Below are 20,936 nucleotides of genomic sequence, written 5' to 3'. Positions count from 1 at the left end.
ATAAAAAACCATAAGGGAATGCGATGAACAATTATGTGACAACAAATTTGACAACCTAGAAGAAACGGACAACTTTCTAGAGACATACAGCCCCCCCCAAAACTGAACCAAGAAGAAACAGGTCAATTGAACAGACCAGTCGTGAGAAATGAGATTGAATATCTAAGCAACATTCCCAAGGAGGATCTAAGATGGTGGAGTAGCAGGACATGAGACTCACCTACTCCCACAAATACATTGAAAATACGACTACATGTAGAATTACTCACACAGAAAATTTGTGGAAAGCTGACAAAAGACTTCAGGATTATGACGCAGTGAGAAAAGCAGGACAAAACAATATAGGACAAAAGAAAGAAGAAGAGGAAAAGAAGGGAAAGGAAACAAAATGGGACCTGCTCTCCCAGGAGGGTGGTGGGAAGAGGAACAGCTCCTGCACCCTGGGAGCTTCCCCCACCGGTGAAGAGATCAGCTTAAAGTGGAGGAGGAACTCGAGGGAAACGGTGCGAAGCAGTTTAAAAAGGAGACAAGCCTCCACAAATGTTCAGGGTTATGGGCAATGAGCAACTGTCGGCAGGTGCTGGCAGGTGTTGGGAACTAAAACTTTGGCCTTAGAGATCAGACACAAAGAGGGTGCTGGGGCCGGCCACGTGGGGAGAAAAACAGGGCTGGCCATGTGGAAACAGCCTGGAGGGACTAGAGTATAAGGCAGCCGCAATGGAGAGCATCTAAGCAGAAGCAACCCAGCTGGGTTGAGAGACTAAACACCATCATTAGGGGGTGCTCAGATCCACCACTACAGCCTTTTTCCCTGTTCCAGCTTCCTCAATCTGCAGGACACAGCCTGCCTCAGCCTGGGAAGCACTTGGCCAAAGCAACTGCCCATCGATGGCTGGGAAGCAGCCCAGCCCTTAGGATACAGACTTCTTGGAGCAGGCGGAGTAGCTATTCCTGAGAAGCACTCTCCAGAGAGTGGGCATAGAGGGGAACTACCTCAATATAATAAAAGCCGTTTATGACAAACCCACAGCTAACACCATTCTCGATGGTAAAAAACTGAAAGCATTTCCGCTAAGATGACAAACAAGACAAGGATGTCCTCGTTCACCAATGCCATGCAACATAGTCTTGGAAGTCCTAGCCATGGCAATCAGAGAAGAAAAAGAAATAAAAGGAATCCAAGTGTGAAAGGAAAAAGTAAAACTATCACTGTTTGCAGACGGCATGATTCTACACCTAGAAAATCCTAAAGACACTACCAGAAAACTTAGAGCTCGTCAATGAATTTGGTAAAGTCACAGGAACAAAATTAATACACAGGAATCCGTCGCATTTCTCTACACGGACAGCGAAAGATCAGAAAGAGAAACCAGGGAAATCACCCCCTTTACCACTGCACTGAAAAGAATAAAACACCTGGGGATAAACCTACCTAAAGAGACAAAAGACCCGTACTCTTAAAACTATAAGCCACTCATGAAAGAAATCAAAGAGACACAAATAGAGGGAAAAATATACGAGCTCTTGGATTGGAAGAATCCGCATAGCCAAAACGACGACACTGCCTAAGGCAATCTACAGATTCAATGCACTCCCCATCAAATTACCAATGACATTATTTAGAGAACTGGGACAAAATATTTTAAAATGTGTACGGAAACACAAAAGACCTTGAATATCCAAGGCAACATTGAAAAGAAAAAACGGAATTGGAGGAATCAGTCTCCCTGACTTCAGACCACACACAGAGCTACAGTCATCAAAAAAGTTATGGTACGGGCACAAAAACATCAATATAGATCAATGGAGCAGGACAGGACCAGCTGTTATCCTTATGTGAACTCCCTTGTATGTTGTTTGGTGCTTTGCCTTTGTGGGTTTTAATATTTTTTCTTTGTATTTAATTTTGTCGGTTTGATTAGTATGTGCCTCTCTGTGTTTCTCCTTGGGTTTATCCTGTGTGGGATTCTCTGTGATTCTTCACCTTGACTGAGTGTTTCCTTTCCCGTATTAGGGAAGTTTTCAGCTGTAATCTCTGGATATTTTCTCCTCTCCTTCTGTGACCCCTATGATGCAAATGTTGGTATGTTCAATGTTGTCCCAGAGATCTCTTAGATTCTCCTCAGCTCTTTTCATTATTTGCTCTTTATTTTTTTCGGTGGCAGCGTTTTCCACCACTGCCTTCCACATCACTCATTCATTCTTCTGCCTCTGCTACCCTACTGTTGATTTCTTCTAGTGCAGTTTTCATGTCAGATACTCTGCTACCCACCTCCGGTTTGCTTGTTCTTTTGGTCTTCTAGCTCTTTGTTAAACATTTCCTGTAACTTCTCTTTCTGTGCCTCCATTTTTTCCCAAGGTCTTAGATCCTCTCCACTGTCATCACTCTGACTTCTTTTTCAGGTAGATTACCTATCGCCTCTTAATTTAGTTGTTTTCTGTGATTTTGTCTTATTCCTTTGTCTGATAGCTTTTTTTTTTTTTTTTGGTCATCTCATAACATCTGACTTTCTGTGTTTATTGTCCCCTCAACTGGAGGCACGTTGATGCAGGAGCTAGTGCCTAGTCTTGGAGTTCTCAGGGGTGGTGGTGTCTTACATATACCCCAGAGCCTGTAATGGGAGCTGTGGTATTACACTACCACCCCTGGAGCCAGGTGGCTGCTAGGAATGGGGTCCATGAGTTGGCAGTGGTTCATAGTTCACAGGATTGCTTTTGTGATGGGGAAGGCAGCACTGGCTCCTGTGACCCCTCTTGCTTCGAGGACGTCAGGGTGATTTCCTACAATTGGCAAGGTCAGCAGCTGCTCCTGCAGTCCCTCTCTTTGTCAGTGAAGTCCCTCTCACTGATGCTCTCTGCAGCTACAGGTGCAGGTGCCTTTCTCTAGTTGCTCCCTTTGTTTGGCCAGTCTAGGGAGCATTCTCTGAGGCCCCAAGCGTGCATGGGCTGCTCCCTATCTGTTGCTGAAAGACTCTCTCTGTTGCTGTAGGCCCTGCACTGCCCTGGCGACCCCTCCCCCTACCAGGCAGATGGCAGAGGGCTCCCTGTAGCCCCTGCAAAGTAAACATGCACCAGCAGGACCCTCTCAATGCCTTTGGCTAGCCGTGCAATGTCTGCTGCTTCCACGGTCCCCTACTTGATTGCTGGCTGGGATCACAGAAGTTGTGCTATTCCCAACGATCATTTGCACTGTTTCAGAAATGATTTTCTCCACTGCCTAGGTAAATTGAGGCTCTCTGCCCACCCAGCGGGTCCCCTGCAGGCTCCTGCACAGTTCACACTGTTTCCAAATTCACCTTCCACCTCCTGACAAATGGCAGCTTTCTGCCCACTTAGGAGGCCCCTTCCGATTCCCAGGATCATTGGTGCTATTTCAGCAATAGCTTCAGTGTTCCCTTCAGGGACTCCTGGCTGCTGACTGGGATCGTGGGGCCTGTGTTATTCCCAGGTTCCCTCCGCCTGCTCCCAGTTTCCCCTCCCCTGGCACCGCTTTCTCTGTAGCCTTAAGGGCAGTGGGCTGCTCCCCAGCTGTTGCTAAGTAGCCTCTGCTCAGCAGTAGATCCCGTAGCAGGAGCAGTTGGCGTCTTGCAACCCAACATCAAATGTAGTCACTCCAGACCCTTGTGGCTTCAGGCTGTCTCTGCACTGCCCATTCTAGCCCTGCCCCCACACAGCCAGCCCCAGCTCTCTCTCTGAGTCTGATGTCTGAAGATGGCGTTTCAGTTCCCGGCCCCTGACTGCATTAGTCTGCCTCGAGGAAGTGAAGGGTGGTGAGATGGACAGTTCGTAGGGGACTGTTTCCATTTCCACCGCTTTGCACCGACTGCTTTGTTCTCCTCCTCTGTCTCAGCTCGCCTCCTCACTGCTGTGGGAAACTTCCCGGGTGCAGGAGTCTTTCCTCTTTCCAGCTCCCTCCTAGGTGTACTGGTCCCAAGCCGCTTTGCCTCACCACTTTCCCCTTTTCTTCTTTCTTTTCTCCTGTGTAGTTTCTTGAAGTTTTTATTGTTCTGTCGGAATCCCAGGGTCTTTGCCAGCATTCAGCAAATTTTCTGTGTGAATGTTTCCACATATAGACGGATTTTCAGTATGTGGGAGCAGGAGAGCCTCACGTCCTCCTCCTTTGCCACCATTTTTTCTCCTCCCCCAATAATTACTTTAGATCTAAGTGGATTAAATGATCCAGTCAAAAGATAGAGAGTGGCTGAGTGGATGAAAAAACAAGAACCACTATGTGCTGTCCACACGAGACTCGTTTTAGTTTTTCCTTTTTTTAAAGTTAGTTGATTTACAACGTTCCTTCAGTTTCTGCTGTACAGAAGTGACCCAGCCTCCCATACATGCCCTTTTTTTTTTTTTTTCATTTTCCGTCAGGTTCTTACCCAAGAGACTGGATACAGTTCCCTGGGCTGTACATCGTGGCCCCAACACCCATCTGTTCTAAATGTGCCACTCGGCACCTACCAACCCCAAACTCCCTGTCAGCGCACCTCCCTCCCCCTCCCCCTCGGCAAACCCGATTCTCTCCTCCAAGTCCATGATCTGTTTCTGTTTTGTAGACAGGTCATCTGTGCCATCATTTAGACTCCACATATGAGTGATATCATATGTTGTTTTTCTCTTTCTGACTTAACTTCTCTCGGTATGAGAGAAGACACTCACTTTAGATTTCAGGACACCAGAGGCTGAAAGTGAAGGGATGGAAAAAGATACGGGTACATTTAGAAGAAATAGACTTAGAGGGGAAAAAAAAGTCCACAAGGGACAAAGAAGGACATTATACAGTGATGAAATGATAAATTCATCTGAAACTGATAGATCACTTATTTTGTTGCTAAATACGATTCCATTGTCAGGATGCACCACACTTTAGTAACCCATCACCTACAGAGGGACATCTTGGTTGCCTCCAAGTTTGGGCAATGAAGAGTAAAGCACCTATAAATATTTACCAACTAAAGACATCTGCGTGCAGGTTTTTGAATGGACATAAATTTTTAACTCAGCCGGATATGTATCTAGGAGTGCGACTGCTGGGTTGGATGGTAAGATTATGTTTAGATTTTTAAGAAACTGCCAAACTGTCTTCCAAAGTGCTGTACCATTTTGCATTCCCACCAGCTGTGGATGAGGCTTCCTTCTTGCTCCACATCTGCACCAGCATTTGGAACTATCGGGGGTTTTGGTCTTTGTTTCCAGATTTTCCCCACTCTAGAGCTGCGTAGCAGTTTCTCATTGTCGTTTCAGTTTGGACTCTAATGACATGTGAAGTGGAGTATCTTTTCAGCTTATTTGTGTCTGTAAGTCTTCTTTGATGAGAGGTCTGTTCCAATCTTTCGCTCATTATGCAATTGCTTTTTTTTTTTCCTTATTGTTGAATTTTAAGTTCTCTGCACATTTTGGATACAAGTCCTTTATCAAACATGTATTTTGTGACTATGTGTTTCTCCCTATCTATGGCCTATCTCTTCCTTCTTCTGACAATGTCTTCCAAAAGCAGACATTTTTCATTTTGATTAAGTTTAATGAGTTTTTCTTTTTCAAGAAGTATTCTTTCAGTGTTGTACCTAAACACTCATTGCCAAAACCAAGATCACCTTTATGTTCTGTTATTTTATAGAAGTTTCACATTTAGGTCGAGTTAACTTTGTGACTGGTGCAAGTTTATGCCTGGGTTCACTCTGTGCATGGGGGTATCCAGGTGTTTCAGCACCATTTGACAAAAGGACTCCCCCTTCCCCTTTAAGTTGTATTTGCTCCAGTCCAGCCCTCAGAGGTGGAGAGAAGTCACGCCTTATGTGATTCTAGAATGTTCCAGCACTGAGGGGGACAAACAGTCAGATGGCCTAAACCATTCAGAGAAAAATTACTTCTAACAGAATTCTGCACCCAAGCTGATGATAAAATGTGAGAGGACAATAAAGACATTCTCAGACATGCAAAGTCTCAAAAAATCCCCCTGCAGCATCCTCTCTCGGCAAGCTAAAGCACTGGTCCTCGGACCTGAAATTCCACATCGGTTCTCCTGGGCCCCCAGTCCAGGAAGTGCTCCGCACACCGCGGATTCCAGCGACATCATGGTAGGAGCCACTTCTGAAGGATAAATCTCTTTCTAGGTACATATGTTGTAGATGCAGACGTAGATAAAGATACAGATGCATCCTAATGATTCTGTTTCCCTGGAGACCAATACACCCTGACGCAATAGTGTCTTCTCCCAACCCAAAAGAACCTGAGAGGATGGAGACCAGCCCAAGGCACCCAGCAGTGCTCCTGAAGAGGGTCAGGTCGGCACCGAGAAAGCCAGGTCAAGGACCCAGAGCCAGTACTTAAGCCTAAAGGCCATGTTTCCTTCTACACAAGGCGAAAATTCTGTTTGAAGCATTGGGTCTGTTCCCTGGGCAATTTCTCAGTGGTGCATAAAGTAAGAGAACATTGTAGAAGCAACAGGACCCTGGATTTGAAGGACAAGTGCCGCAAACCTGCCGAAAAATGGGGCTGTTCCTGCCAGCTGGTGGGCATCCAGGTGCCCCTTCCTGGGTGCTGACCGGCCCCATGAGCTTCTCAAGAATGTAGCTTTCTCGTGATCCTACTGTGAGGAGTGAGAGACTTTCTCCACCTTTAGAGACAAAACGTCAACTTCCCGTCAGAAAGAATACTGTGGGGGGTCCCACTGTGGTGTGGTAGGTTAAGAATCTGACTGCAGGCACAGGTTCAATCCCTGGTCCAGCACAGCGGGTTAAGGATCCAGCATTGCCGCATCTGTGGCTTGGGTTCAGTCCTTGGCCCAGACACTTCCATGTGCCGTGGATGCGGCCCTAAACTATTTAAACTGTACGCAATAAAGACTTCCGTGTTGTCCGGGGCCCTTGTGCTGTGCTTGACTGTAAGTGAGTCTCAGTGTCAGGATGAATGTGACAAAGGTCGTCGCAGGGGAAGTGGGGGTGGCCGGTCAACACGCCCCGGACACATGCCCTTCCGCTCCTCTCCTGCCCCCTCGCTGCAGCCTCAGAGGCCACAGCCAACACACGTGTTCTCCTCGTGGTTGCTCAGCCATCTTGGAGAAGGGCCCACACGTCACGGTTCTAACAGCGCCAAGGAGAACACATCCTGACCCCCAGCCCGTTAGCTGGGCGGGAGCCTCAAGCAAGCGATGGCCTTGGTGTGGGTGGGCGCAGGTCACTAGACAGCAGACCTCAGTGCACAGAGGAGCCTGTGAGCGCCCAGGAGCGGTTTAACCCAAACGCCCTTCGGAGCCTCACCCTTCCGTTGCTCCCCGAACTCCTCCGCGGCCCCTCCCACCCCCACACCTTCCTCCAGGGCGAGCCCATGGGACTCCAAACTCAGTGATGACAGCATTAGCACAAGAAGAGACCCTGCTTCCAGGAACCAAGGGCAAGAGTGAGGCAGCGCCAGGCGGGCAGACTCTGGCCGACTCCGCCAAGGTTCATGTCTCTGGGGCCCCAGGAAGAGAAACACCCAGTGTTTCCTCCTCCGTAAATGCGCAGACTCCCCGCCCTGCCACACCTCTAGCATCCCACTGCGGACTCAGCACCCTCGCAGCTCCACACAGCACCCACCCACCGTGCCACCCTGCACTGAGCAGCCCGCCGGCGTGTCCTGGCGGCTCTCAGACCAGGAGGACTCTGCCCCAGGCACTGGTGGGAGGCCGAGGAGCCTCCACCTCCACCTCTATCACACCCACAGGGAGGCCTGGAGAGGCCTGAGGGGCTCAGATGGCACACGGGTTGTGGGGCCGAACTCAGGAACGAGGGAGCGGCTTTCTGGTTGTGAAAATGCTGCAAAGTTAGGGGTGCCGCCCAGCAGGCGCCCCAGAGCCCCCTCCCACTCCCCTTAGGGACCAGTTGGGAAGGACGGAATGGAGGCTGCTTGCTGACATGGGCAGGGGCCAAGCATGGGACCCTCGACCTGCCACCCCAATATGTTCCACTTTGAGATAAGAATTATTTTGAGCTCCAGGCAATTTAAAAAGCAAACACAAGAAAAGCTCTCTGCCTTCCACCTTCTGCCAGGAGGAGCAGGGCAATTCCTCAGGACACGGCAGGAAGACGCCCTGGAAAACCTCCAAGCTGGATTCACGCCTCTCCCGCCAGCCCCAAGTCTGCCTCCCTGAGCACGCTGCCCAGAGCGCAGGGCCACCTCCCTCTGGCTTGCCCCTTGTCTAGAACTCAGGTCCTTAGGTCGGGGCCTGTGTAAGCCCATTGCTAACTGCCCTTCCCGTCCATCCTCCTCCTGAGGGCTATGTGTGTGTGTGGCCCTCCCCTTCCCGCTGTCCCCTCTTGCGGATCTGCCCTGTTAGTCTAAGGTCCAGGCCCAGCCAGCGAAGCTGAGGTGGAGAGGGGGACTGAAGAGCAAGCCCGTCCCCAGACCTGAAGTGGGGGCAGGGCGGGGGACGCCAGCCGGGGCCCCTTGCAACCTGCAGAAGGCGATCCTTGCCCGGGAGGGAGAGCCAGGGGCCTCTCTTCTCCCTCCAGCCGGTACGCCCCCAAGCCAACAACCTGGGGCAGGGCGGTGGGGTCGGGGGCTCGGCCCTGAGGGAACAGGACAGAGGCCCCACCTGGAGCGAGGCTGGTGTCCAGAGGAGCCACGGACAGACTGTGGGATCCTCCGAGCCAACCACAGCCGGCTTCCCATGCACGAGAAGAGCCCACCCCAGCCATCGTGAGCGGATGCCGACCGCAGAGGCTCCCCTCCTGAGCCTGGTCAGTGCTTCTAGAATGTTCTGTGACCGGAGTCAGAGGGACATGACTCCCCCTGTTGCTTCCAGGTGGACCTGAGGGTGACCGGGACGACCCCCGGCTTTCATTCGTTCCTTTCACCGTGCACCTCCAGGAAGGACTTCTGGGGACGTGGAAGGTCTGGTCCAGGACTCGCAGAGAGAAGCCCACAGCAGCAGGTGCCCACGAGGGCCATGCGGGGCAGGGGCTGAAGGAGTCTGCCCACCTATCTGGCCACCCAAAAGGCCGGCACTGGCTGAGGCTGTTTGGGGACCCGCAGATGGAGAGCGGCCTGGGGCTGGGCAGGACACACCACACTGCCGTGCACTTGTCCAGACAGAGGGGGTTCCAAGACACACGTCCAGCACACACAGAGTCACACGGGAGCTCACGCCCGAGGTCACAGCAAGAGCTGCCCAGGTGGCACCAGGCTCAAGGAAGCACTTCAGTTAAAGAGGAGGCCCCACAACTGGGGGGTCACTCCTCAGGACCCATGGAGATTTGTCCTGGGACCCCCCCAGATGCACAGACATGCAAGGCCCTTGCATAAAATGAGGTGAAACTTGGGTACAATCCACAAATTTGGGTGCAAATCCTCTCAGAGGCTGTAACTCGACTCTGGGTCACTGTCGCACCTAATGCGATAGAAACGCTACTTCAGAAGGTGCCAGCATGCAGCAAATTCAAGTTTACTTGTGGCACTATCTAGAATTGTCTTTCCAATACATAGTTTAACCCACAGTTGGTTGAATCCGCATGCGGTAACCACAGACACATATCTATGGTCTGCGGGGGTCCCTCCAGCAGGGGTGGGGGTCAGGAGGCACAGGGGAGCAACCCTGGGGGGGAGCCTCAGGTTCACTCACACTCACAGGACACCGGACCATGGGTGGGGAGTGGTCGCACAGGAGGCCAGGACTCAGCACCGGAGCTGCAAACCCATCAGGACTTCCGGGAGCCTAGTCCAAGCAAAGCCCTCTGCACGCGGGAATCCTTTGAAATGTCAGCGGCCGCATCACACAGGGGGTCCACCTGTACTGCCTGCGCGCCTAATGGGTCCTGCTGGGCACACGCCACCTTCACAGTAAGAGTGAACACTCCCAGGCGTCGGAGACCCGCGGGGCGGCCCCGCCAGCGGGTGGGGGCCGCTCCCTGGGGGCTCAGAACACACGGCCTCGGCTTTGCCCCTGGAAACACGTCCAGCGGAGCAGGAGACACAGGTGTCCGGGCAACGGCTCAGGGCCGTGGTTACAAACGGCGCCCGATGCATCCTGGGACCTGGGCCCGAGGAGGGGGCGAGGGGGAAGCTGGCCAAGCCGCCTGGGCAGGGAGGGGATGGCTCCCGGAGGCGGAGGTGAGCAGAGAAGGGGGCGGCGGGGCCGGCCCGGGGCCTGAGCAGCGCCGCGGGCGGGGAGCGTCCTGCTGGGACCACCGCTCTGCCCTGGGCCCGCCCGCCTCGTCCTCACAGGACTGGCCTCAAGCCAGGGCTGCCCGCACCTGAAGGGCACCCACACCTCCCCAGGAGGAGGTTCTTTGAGACCCTGAGTGCTCCACCCACAAGTCTGAGCACCCCCATGAGGCGGGAGAACGCACCCTTCCCAGGGCCACGGAGCCTTGGCCACCGTACCCTGTCGGCACTCAGCCAACCATCGTTCTGACTTTACACCCCTTCGATTTCAGGGGCGGCATCAATGCTCCTTTGAAAGGCCTAGAGGGACGTACGTTTCCAGTTTTCAACCTGGATAAGCCACAGCAACAAGGAAAACGACCTCCAGCGACAGAACGTGAAGGTGGAACGGCCGACAGGTCTCTGTCCTGCAGCGGCCGCTGACACGACCCCAGCACAGCGGAAATGAGACCCAGGCTGCCTGTCGGGCACACGGCGGCCACCCCGGCACCCTGGTGATCCTGTGCAGCACGAGGTGCCCAGTAGAGGGGTGGGCAGGGCAGGGCAGGGCAGGACCTGGGGACGCGGCCGCAGCGGGTGGGCTCCAGCCAGGAAGGAGCCACGAGTGGGGTGGGGCCTGCTCGCTGGGCTGGAGGCAGGGAGGGCACCTCGGCTCCAACATCCCAGCCGGGGACCCGGCCAGAGGAAGGGGCTGCGAGGATGTCTTCCAAGCCTCTCCTTGCTCTTGGAACCACGTGGCGAAGCTTTCTGAAAGCAGACCAGGCTGCAGCACCACGGTTTCTATTGTGAAAGGATTTTTCCAGGAGGAGCGGGACCTTGCGAACGGGGATGTGGACACAGGGTGGCTTCTGATCGAGCCCAGGGCCCTGTGCAGCCAAGTCTCGTGGTCACGCCGTCCCGGCCGGACCGGCCTGCCCCCCACGTGGACCCGGGGAAGGCAGGGGTCCCTTGACCAGCACGAGAACGACTGACTCGCCTTGACCTCAAGCCACCTCCAGGACCAGGGGCAGACGGCCCGGCACCACGAGGAGGAGGCAGAGCCCCGGGCAGGGCCCACTTGCCACTTCACCTCGCCAGAGAGCCGGGCAGATGGCGGCACGCGACTCTTGGGGCCTGACGGCCCCGAGCCCAGACACTCCCAGGGCTTTGGCCAGACTCGCGGGGCTGCTGAGCCAAGCAGAGGCTACAAAGCTCCACGGGCTTCCTGGGCAACCGCTGGAGACACGTGGGCACAGCTCGCAGAGCCGGTGACCCACGGGCCAGATGGGAACCTCCATCCTGTGCCCCCTCAAGGCGTCTCCCGGAACGGTGGCCTCCCACGGCGCTGGACGGGGATCGGGGCAGGCCCGAGGCAGCACGGCGCCCACACCGTCCACTGGCCGCTTGGAAGGATTCAGGCCAACACCACCCCAGGCCCGCTGCACAGCCGGGGTGGGGGCTGAGACGTCCCTCAGGGGTCCCCAATCCCAGCCTAATGCTGAAGTTACAGGACGGCCCAGGGGCGCACAGGGAACGGGGGCAGCTGCGGCCCTCCACGAATGAGGACAGAGGGTCCCCGACCCCCACGCACGGCCGGCAGGTCTCGGTCCACGCAGAGCAGTGAGCGGCTGCCCGCCAGCCCGCTCTCGGCCGGAGGCCACCTTCACAACTCCTGGGAACTCTGTCCCCACGTGGGCAGCACGGGCCTGGGTCTGGGCAGCAGGCTGGGCCCAGCCACACACGCGGGGGTCACAAGAGGTGCCCGGTGGGGTCGGGCAACCAAGGGCTCACACTAGGGGCCTGGCACCCGGGCTGCAGTGGGCCAGGCGGCATAATCCCCGTGGGACATAGAGAACCATGACGTCCTGAGTTCCCGCACCCTCCCCACCGCTCACCCACCCCACACACTCACATGAGCCGCCAGGGCACTGTCTGGACTCCCCAGGCCCTCTGGGACAGAAAGCAACCAGAAGAAAAGGGAACTTCAGGAAGCAGCCGGGCCACCCGGTTTCAATCCCATTCTTAGTGTGCAGGGCTGTGGGCAGGGGGGTCGTGCCTCCAGGGACCAGACACCCACCCGAGGAAGCAGGGCTGCAGGCACAGAGCACAGACACAAGGAGCCACTTGCACCTGGGGCCAGAGCAGGAGGGGCCCGGAGCCCGGGGCAGCAGGGGAGCCACCTCCTCGGCCCCCACACTCGGTGCGTGGGATTCACGAGGACCAGGGGCAGGGGCAGCGGAGGCGGGACGAGGAGGGGAGACCCCACAGCAGGGCTGCAGCCGACCCAGCCCAGGGAACGCAGCCTGCACGCGGGTCATGTCGCCCGCCCAGCACAGGGACCAGGCAGTCCTGGCAGGGGCACGCCCACGCAAACAGAGGTGGTGCCTCAGAGGCCAGAGGAGGTCGGTGGGGCCGCCAGGCCTCTGCGGAACATGATGGGCTGGGGTCAGAGGCCTGAGGGATCTGCTCGGCCAGGTTGCTGGAGGCACAGGGCTGGGCAGGGGCTGAGGACGAGGCCAGGATGGACAGGTGGGTCTGGGCGGAGGACCCAGGGAAGAGACGGACACAGCGCAGGGGACAAAGAGGTCACCTGGGGTTGCAGGCTCCCGTCCCGGCTGGCGGAGCCCGCTTGAGCCCCAGGGCAGGTATGAAAGCAGTAACTGTCGGGTCCCGGGGAAGGAGCCAGGGCCACGGCCAGCAGGTGAGCCGGGAGCAGAGCAGGCAAGGCGGGCCGGGCTCCTGTGTGCCCAGAGCTGGCAGCACAGGGACTGAGCCTAAAGCCCCACAGGCCGCAGGAGGGCTGACGGGAGCCAGGGGCCTGAGGGCAGGAGCGGGAGCCAGGGGCTGGGAGCTGGGCGCCAGTGCAGCTGAGCCAGCAACTAGAGGGAGCCAGGGCCCAGACAGGCTCCAAGGGTGGTCACGGAGAGAAGAGGGTGAGCTCAGAAGGGTCAGGAGCCCCTCCGGGAGGGGACCAGGTGGGACGGAGGCTCTGCCAGGGGGACGCTACCCAGAGAGGGTGGGCCCCCAGGGCTCCGGGAACAAAGGCCGGCCCTGGGAAAGAAAGGAAGCCAGGAGTGGAGCTAGACAAGGCTGAGGGTTCGGGGGCAGGAAGCGGGGTGGAGATGCTGAGGCCCAGGAGCCCCAGGGAAAGGGGCAGGTAGGCTGCAGGTGAGCAGGGAACCGGGAGGGCAGAAGGCTGTCCTTAAGGCTCTTGGGAACACACAGAGCTGGTGCAAGTGAGCAGGGGGCTGGCAGGCCAGAGGGGCATTACCTGGAGCTCCCGGGAGCAGGTACAGCTTGTTCAGGTGAGCAGGGCTGGGGGGACAGGGGCTGTACCTGGAGATCCTGGGAGAAGGTAAAGCTAGTGCCGGTGAGATGGAGGCTGGTAGGACAAGGGACAGTCCTGGGAGCTCTGGAGCAGGTTGAGCTTGGGCAGGTGAGCAAGCGGGTCAGAGGGCAGGGGGCTTAACCTAGAGATCCTTGAAGCAGTTAGAGCTTGTGAGCAGATGAGCAGAGGGCTGGAAGCGCAAGGGGCTGTACCTGGAGCTCCAGGGAGCAGGTAGAGCTTTTTCAGGTGAGCAGCAACTGAGAGGTCAGGGGGCAGGCCTGGCATCTCCTGGGAGAAGTTAGAGCTTGTGCAGGTGAGTGTGAGCTGGGAGGGCAGGGGCTGCACCTGGTGCTTCTGAGACAAGGTAGAGCTTGGGCAGGTGAGCAGGGTCTGGGAGGGCAGGGGGCAGTCATGGGACCTCCTGGGAGCAGGCAGAGCTCGGGCAGGTGAGCAGAAGCTGGGAGGGCAGGGGGCTGAACCTCAAGCTCCTGGAGGCGGTTGAGCTTGGGGAGCTGAGCAGGGGCTCAGAGGGCAGGGGCTTCCCCTGGAGGTCTTGGGAGCAGGAGCAGCTTGTGTGGTTGAGCAGGGGGTGGGAGGGCAGGGAGCAGTCCTGGCAGCTCCTGGGACCAGGTAGAGCTTGTGCAGGTGAGCAGGGGTTGGTAGGACAGGGGCTGAAGATGAAACTCTGGGGAGCAGGTGTAGCTTGTACAGGTGAACAGGCCCTGGGAGGGCTGGGGGCAGTCCTCGGATCCTGAGAGCTTTAGATCTTCAGCAGGTGGGCACAAGCTGGGAGGGCAGGGGAAGAACCTGGAGTTCCTGGGTCAGGAGGAGCGTGTGCAGGTGAGCAGGGGCTGGAGGGCAGGGGGCTAAACCTGGAGCTATTGGGAACAGTTTAGGCTTGTGCTGGCGAACAGGGGATGGGAGGGCAAGGGTCAGACCTGGGAGCCCCTGCGAGCCGGTAGAGCCCAGGCAGATGAACACGGGCTCGGAGGGCAGGGAGCAGCCCTGGCACCTCCTGGGAGAAGGAGGAGCTGTGCAGGTGAGAAGGGCCAGGGGGAATGCAGGACAGGGCAGGGGCAGCAGCAGAGGGGCTCGATCAGGGGAACCCCAGGCTGGAGGGAGGGGCCGGGTGCAGGGCTAGCCAGGCTGGAAAGTGGACCCCTGGGGGGGAAGGTTTCTGAGAACCCGGGGAAGGGGCAGGCCTGAACAGACACCGTGGGCCCCAGGGCAAAGTGAGAGGACATAGGACAGAGCAGCTGGAGTCCTGAGTGAGAACAGTGGCACAGGGCAGTGGACCTGGTCAGAGGGTCTGAGGTGCCTCTCTGGGCCTGAGATGGGGCTGCAGGCAACGGCTGAGCAGACGAGGGGGTGGGTAATGGCCCAGCCGGGCAGGGGCGCCTGGGGTGCTGGCGCCCCGCGGGAGAGGAAGGCCAGGAGAAGGGCTCAGCTGCAGCAGTGCTGCCAGGCAGGCTGGCAGCGGGAAGGGCAGGAGCAGAGGGAGGGCTCTGGCCTGAGCAGGCAGCTGGGAGGCCCAGAGCTGGGCTACAGGGCCCGGGGCTCTGGGGAAAGCTGCCTCGGGTGAGCTCAGGGCCAAGCCAGGAGCCCCGGTGGAGGAGGGACCGGTGGGCCCAGAGGCCCAGATTTGGAGCCTGGGCCTGGGCCAGAGGGATGGCAGGGGAGGGGCCTCGGAGGAGACTGCCTCCCCTCGCCCAGGCAAAGGGGCATGTTGGTGCCAGGGACCAACGCGCACGGGCCTTGACTGCAGAGCTGACCCAGAGGAACGGGGCCTGGAGAGCAAACAGCAGGCCGGGACCAGGGGCCAGGAGCAGAGCATGGGCAGTGGGTGGCAGTGGGTGGCAGTGTCCCTGCCAGGCTGGGGAAGCAGGACGGTGGCCTCAGGGGACCAGCAGAAGCTGGCCAGGAACACAGGCCACCCGCTGGTCGGGACAGGCACCCACAGGGGCTCTGGGCCCTGGCGGGGTCTCATCCAGGCACTCACCCAGCTCTGACCAGGCAGCTGCGTCCAGAACCTGCAGCTGCAATGGCAGCGAGCTGGGCGGCTGGTCTGCGGACTTTCTGGAAGCAAGTGGGTGCTGGGCGCAGCGGCCCCGATTCGCTGCCCGCCCCACAAGGAACAAGGCCCTGGCGGTCACGCAGCCTCCTCTCTTCCAGCCCCCAACACGGCCCCATCGGTCTACCCTCTGGCCCCCTGCGGCAGGGACACGTCTGGCCCTAACGTGGCCTTGGGCTGCCTGGTCTCAAGCTACTTCCCCGAGCCAGTGACCGTGACCTGGAACTCGGGCGCCCTGTCCAGAGTCGTGCACACCTTCCCATCCGTCCTGCAGCCGTCAGGGCTCTACTCCCTCAGCAGCATGGTGACCGTGGCGGCCAACAGCCTGTCCACCCTGAGCTACACGTGCAACGTCTACCACCCGGCCACCAACACCAAGGTGGACAAGCGTGTTGGTGAGTGCCTGCGCTGGGGGCGGGAGTGCACGTCGAGACAGGCCGGGGTGAGCCCCCCTGCCCGCAAGGACCAGTTCCCAGGATGGAGGGTCCCGCCCAGGGTGTCAGGGCCGCTCCCCTCTGTCCCCCTCACCTGCAGGCCCAGGCTCAGGGAGGGGTCAACTCGGCACTTTGGAGAGGCCAGGGTGGGCACAGGCGGGACCCCTCCCCCGGCCCTGGGCCCCCAGCAGCACGAGCTGCTCTGGGATGTACCAAGACCTGACCCTGACCTAAGCCCAGCCCTGGGCCCTCCCCACCCGCAGTGACCCTGTGTGCTCTCTCTGCAGACATCGAGGACACCGTAGGCCCCGATCCCCTCTGTCCCGAAAGTTGCTCATGCCCAGGTGAGTCAGTCGGGCCTGACCCTCCTCCCTGAAGAGGTGGCCTGAGCTGGGTCTCAACACGAGGGTGCACGGGTGCCCAGGAGCAGCCCAGGCCACGAGCTGACCCACACTCTCTCTCCCCCACCAGCTGCAGAGGTCCTGGGAGCACCTTCGGTCTTCCTCTTCCCTCCAAAACCCAAGGACACCCTCATGATCTCCCGGACACCCCAGGTCACGTGCGTGGTGGTGGACGTGAGCCAGGAGGAGGCTGAAGTCCAGTTCTCCTGGTACGTGGACGGCATACAGTTGTACACGGCCCAGACGAGGCCGATGGAGGAGCAGTTCAACAGCACCTACCGCGTGGTCAGCGTCCTGCCCATCCAGCACCAGGACTGGCTGAAGGGGAAGGAGTTCAAGTGCAAGGTCAACAACAAAGACCTCCTTTCCCCCATCACGAGGACCATCTCCAAGGCTACAGGTGCGTGGGGTGGGGAGGCAGGGAGGGTCCCGTGGGGCCGCCTGGGGGGACCATCATGCTAACAGAGATGTCTGGCCTCCCAGGGCCGAGCCGGGTGCCGCAGGTGTACACCCTGCCCCCAGCCTGGGAAGAGCTGTCCAGGAGCAAAGTCAGCATAACCTGCCTGGTCACTGGCTTCTACCCACCTGACATCGATGTCGAGTGGCAAAGCAACGGACAACAAGAGCCAGAAGGCAATTACCGCACCACCCCGCCCCAGCAGGACATGGACGGGACCTACTTCCTGTACAGCAAGCTCGCGGTGGACAAGCTCAGGTGGCAGCGTGGAGACCTATTCCAGTGTGCGGTGATGCACGAGGCTCTGCACAACCACTACACCCAGAAGTCCGTCTCCCAGACTCCGGGTAAATGAGCCACTCGCTGCACCCCACGTGCTCTCGGGTCCCAAGAGCTCACCTGAGCCCCAGCCCTGTGTACATATGTCCCAGGCCAGCATGAAATAAAGCACCCAACGCCACCCTGGCACCCGCAACGCTGTCATGATTCTTTCCGAGGCAGAGCCCCAGAGCAGGCGCCACCCGCGGGGCCAGGGACAGGACAGGCTCTGGGCCAGAGGCGTCCCCGTGGCGTCGGGGGGAGAGGTCCCACCCGGGCCAGACCCGGTCAGTGGGGGTCTGCACAGGGCCCCTGGGGGCTGCCCGAGGCCGAGGAGGGAGCTTTGACAGAGGCGGCCTCTCCTGTGGGCTGCCCTCCTGGCACACCTGCTCCGGCTGCTGTGTGTGGACGGACGGGAGAAGCCCTCCAGACCCCCTCGGGGAAATGACTGCCCAGGTCGTCCCGCCTCTGTCCAAGCCCAAGCTCAGGGGCAGCGGCCCGTCCTTGTCCCCAGGTTGCCTGTCTCCTGGGTCTCCTGTGCCCACAGGGTGGGGACGGCCCTGCTCCTCCCGCAAACACCCGACATCAGGACCCCACCCCGCCTCAGGCCCCCACCCCGCCTCAGGCCACCGGGCTCTGCCCTGCTGGTCCCCGCAGGGGGCCAGGCCTGGGCACTCGTGGCAGCACTCATCCCTGTGTCCCACAGGGGCAGAGGTAGGCAGCCCAGAGTGTCCAGGGGAGGGACAGTCCCAGACACCCCCAGGAGTGGAGCCCAGACCCACTGAAATCAAGCCCCTCCCACCGAGCGACCAGGCCCCCCCCCCCCCCGCCACCGCCTTCCTCCACTCGCACACCCGGGCTCTCGCACACGCATGCACGCCGCCCCCACCTCCCAGCACACCCGCCCACCGCCTGCATCCACATGCACGCACACCCGGGCACACACACACCTACCCACGCACACATGTGTACACCCCCGGGCCCTCACAGACCAGAGCATGGAGCTGGGTCTCACACACCCTCACCGGGGACACCAGCCCGGCCCCATCCCCCGAGGCCCCACGGGCTGCTCAGCCACACTTGCACACTAGACCCCACGGACCCGCTCCGACGCCCGGCCCCGCTCTTCCCCTGGCACCTACGCCCCCTCCGGAACAAGCAGAAATCTCCAGCCCGCTTGTCCCCAGCACAGCCGCCCCCTCCGCCCGGGGACACACACCCCAAGGCCGTCTCGGCCCTTCCCTGGGCCAGAGCCCACCGGGCCCCTGCTCGGCTGACCTTCCACCCTCCGGGCCTGGCCCCCTCGGGGAGCGGGCGGGGCCTGAGCCACTGGCCTGCCCGGTCAGGACGCCCCCTCCCAGACGGTCCCCATGCTCGGGGGCCCCCACCAGAGGAGAGGGGGCAGGACATCCCCGGCCAGGCTGAGACTCAGCCCGGGATGCAGGACTGGGGGGCCGGGGCCGGGGCCAGGCACTGAGCTCAGCCGGGGGGTCCCCCACCTGGAGCCACCCCAGGCCCCGCGGGCTGGCACAGCACTGACCACCCCTCCCCGTGCAGAACTGCTCCTGGAGGAGAGCTGTGCCGACGCCCAGGACGGGGAGCTGGACGGGCTCTGGACCACCATCTCCATCTTCATCACGCTCTTCCTGCTCAGCGTGTGCTACAGCGCCACCGTGACGCTCTTCAAGGTGAGCGGGCCAGCCCCGCTGTCACCCGTGCCCCGGAGCCCCCTGCTGGCCCCTCCCTGGCCTGCCCTGCCGCCATGCTGTCACTGTGACGGCCCCTCCCCGTGCCCGCCCTGGCCTCTGGTCCTCTCCGGGACAGGGTGGCTGTCGGGGACCGCGGGGCTGGCCGGCGGACCCTGGGGGGCGGCCCACGTGCGGCCCGGGCTGCCCTCACCCCGTGCGCCCTGCAGGTGAAGTGGATCTTCTCGCCGGTGGTGGAGCTGAAGCGCACCATTGTCCCCGACTACAGAAACATGATCGGGCAGGGGGCCTAGGGCGCCCTCCAGGGCGGCCAGGGCCGCCCCACACCCGACAGGACCGCGTCCGTCAGCTCAAGCTGCTCCGCCTGCGCCAGGCCTGCCTCCGCCCTCTGACCTCGCCCGCACCTCTGGCTCTCGGCCACCTGGCCCGCACCTCCGCCCTCGGGCCTGGCGGCCCCCTCAGAAGGCGCCCCGCACCCCCACCACCCCTCGGAAGCCCGAGTGGGCAGCAGCTCGGGCCCCGACCTGACTTGATGGACACCCACCACCACCAGCCACCGCCAGAGCCACGGGACACCGCCGGGGCCACATGTCCTCACCAGGAACGCCCGGCTCAGCCAGCGGGTCCAGCCGGCCACGAGGAGACCGGCGTCCAGCGGCTGACGGGACAGGGCCCGGGCTCCCTGTGGACCCCGTCCAGACCGGGCTCCAGAGGCAGGGCCCCCGAGAGGAGGCTCCTGTGTCACAGCCTGGAGTGGGAACAGCTGCCCCCAACGCCAGCGTCTCCCAGCGGGGAAGTTCCCAGACGGGCCACCAACAGGCGCTCAGGTCACCTCCAGCCCAGGGCACTCGAGGGAAGAGGACCTGGGCCCGAGGCCACGGCAGGAGCCCCGGTGGGGACAGAGCAGCCCTGCCCAGGGAAGCGGTGAGGTGCCGCCAGACTGGCCTCCTGGAGGGGGTCCCGCTGGCTCGGACCCCCGCGGGCAGGACGGGCCTTCGCTGGACACAGGCAGGGGTGGCGGGTCCGCACAGGGTACAGGGCAGCCAGCCCATCCCAAGGTACGAGGCCTGAGACCCGTCCATCCGCCTATCCATCCATCCATCCTTCCATCCAGCAGGAGCTCCTTCTGCCTGCCCCGGGGCCTGGGTGAGAGGTGAAGAACCCCCAGGAGCGAGCCCCAGGCCCCGGACCCCCCAAGCCGGCCCCGCACTGACTCTCCCGCCCTGTCTCTACGGGAACCCCAAGTGGGTTCATGGCATCCGGGGAGCAGCCTCGGGACTGGGAGGGAAGGCTCATCTGCCAAGCTGTGGTCGCTCTTTCTCCTTGGTGAGTGTCTGGAGCCCAGACACTCTCCTCACTGTTGCTCTCATTTTTCACGGCAATAAACCACTTTTACAACCCCTCAGCTCACTGGGACCTCTGCCTGTGTCACCCGCCTCCCCTGCGAATCCCAGCCTGGCATCCTCCCCCCACCTTCGCCCCTGGTGTTCCCCTCCCCCAGCGTCCCCACGCCCACCCCCAAGCCTCCTGGACACAGCGGCCAGCCTGGGGCCTGGCGGGGCCACGAGCGACTGGCGTGCGTTGGCTGTGTCATCAGCCTGTGCTGCTGTCGCAAACCCCGCAGCCGGCGGGGTCGCCAAACCAACTGCACCAACTCAGAGCTGAGAGTTAGGTCTTCCTGGGGTGACATGAGGCCACAGCCCGGGAGGCAGCACTGCAGGGAGCTCGCAGGTACCGCTCGCTCCAAGGAGGAGGGGACTGAATGTCACCATGTGTGTGACAGGAGGGAGGGCCTGGGAAGGCCAGGCCAGGGGGTATCGGGGGACAGAGGTCGGGAGAAGGGCTGGCCCAGGGAGCAGAGCTGGACCCGGCTCAAGCGCTCAGGACAGACGGGTCAGTGAGAAGGACGCGGGGTGGGGGGGGGGGGCGCTAAGGGGACCTCGGGTGCAGACCACCGCCTGGGCTGCCCAGAGGGCCTAGCGCTTCCCAGGACAAGCCGAGGGGCCGCTCGGGGCTCCGGTGAGGGACCAGGGAGGGGGCCTGGTGATTGCGACCGGGCCCCCATGTCCGCCGGCCCGCCGGCATCTGTCCAGGGTGCG

At 60.0% G+C, this 20,936-nt stretch overlaps 1 gene segment (V, D, J or C); it reads left to right on the top strand.

Moving 5' to 3' along the window:
• The window catches only part of LOC125135504 (immunoglobulin heavy constant gamma 4-like), a 47,393-nt gene extending 27,146 nt beyond the window's left edge, over positions 1-20,247 (top strand). The window contains 6 exon segments of the C gene segment in view: positions 15,623-15,916; positions 16,243-16,299; positions 16,427-16,756; positions 16,840-17,160; positions 18,689-18,819; positions 19,047-20,247. Coding sequence covers positions 15,623-15,916; positions 16,243-16,299; positions 16,427-16,756; positions 16,840-17,160; positions 18,689-18,819; positions 19,047-19,130 — 1,217 coding nt within the window.
• The last annotated feature ends 689 nt before the right edge of the window (positions 20,248-20,936 follow it).

This window comes from Phacochoerus africanus, chromosome 9, assembly GCF_016906955.1.
Source record: "Phacochoerus africanus isolate WHEZ1 chromosome 9, ROS_Pafr_v1, whole genome shotgun sequence".
NCBI classification, from domain to species: Eukaryota; Metazoa; Chordata; class Mammalia; order Artiodactyla; family Suidae; genus Phacochoerus; species Phacochoerus africanus.
Note: the sequence above shows the minus strand (reverse complement) of the source record. Positions and strands in the feature narration are given on the sequence as shown.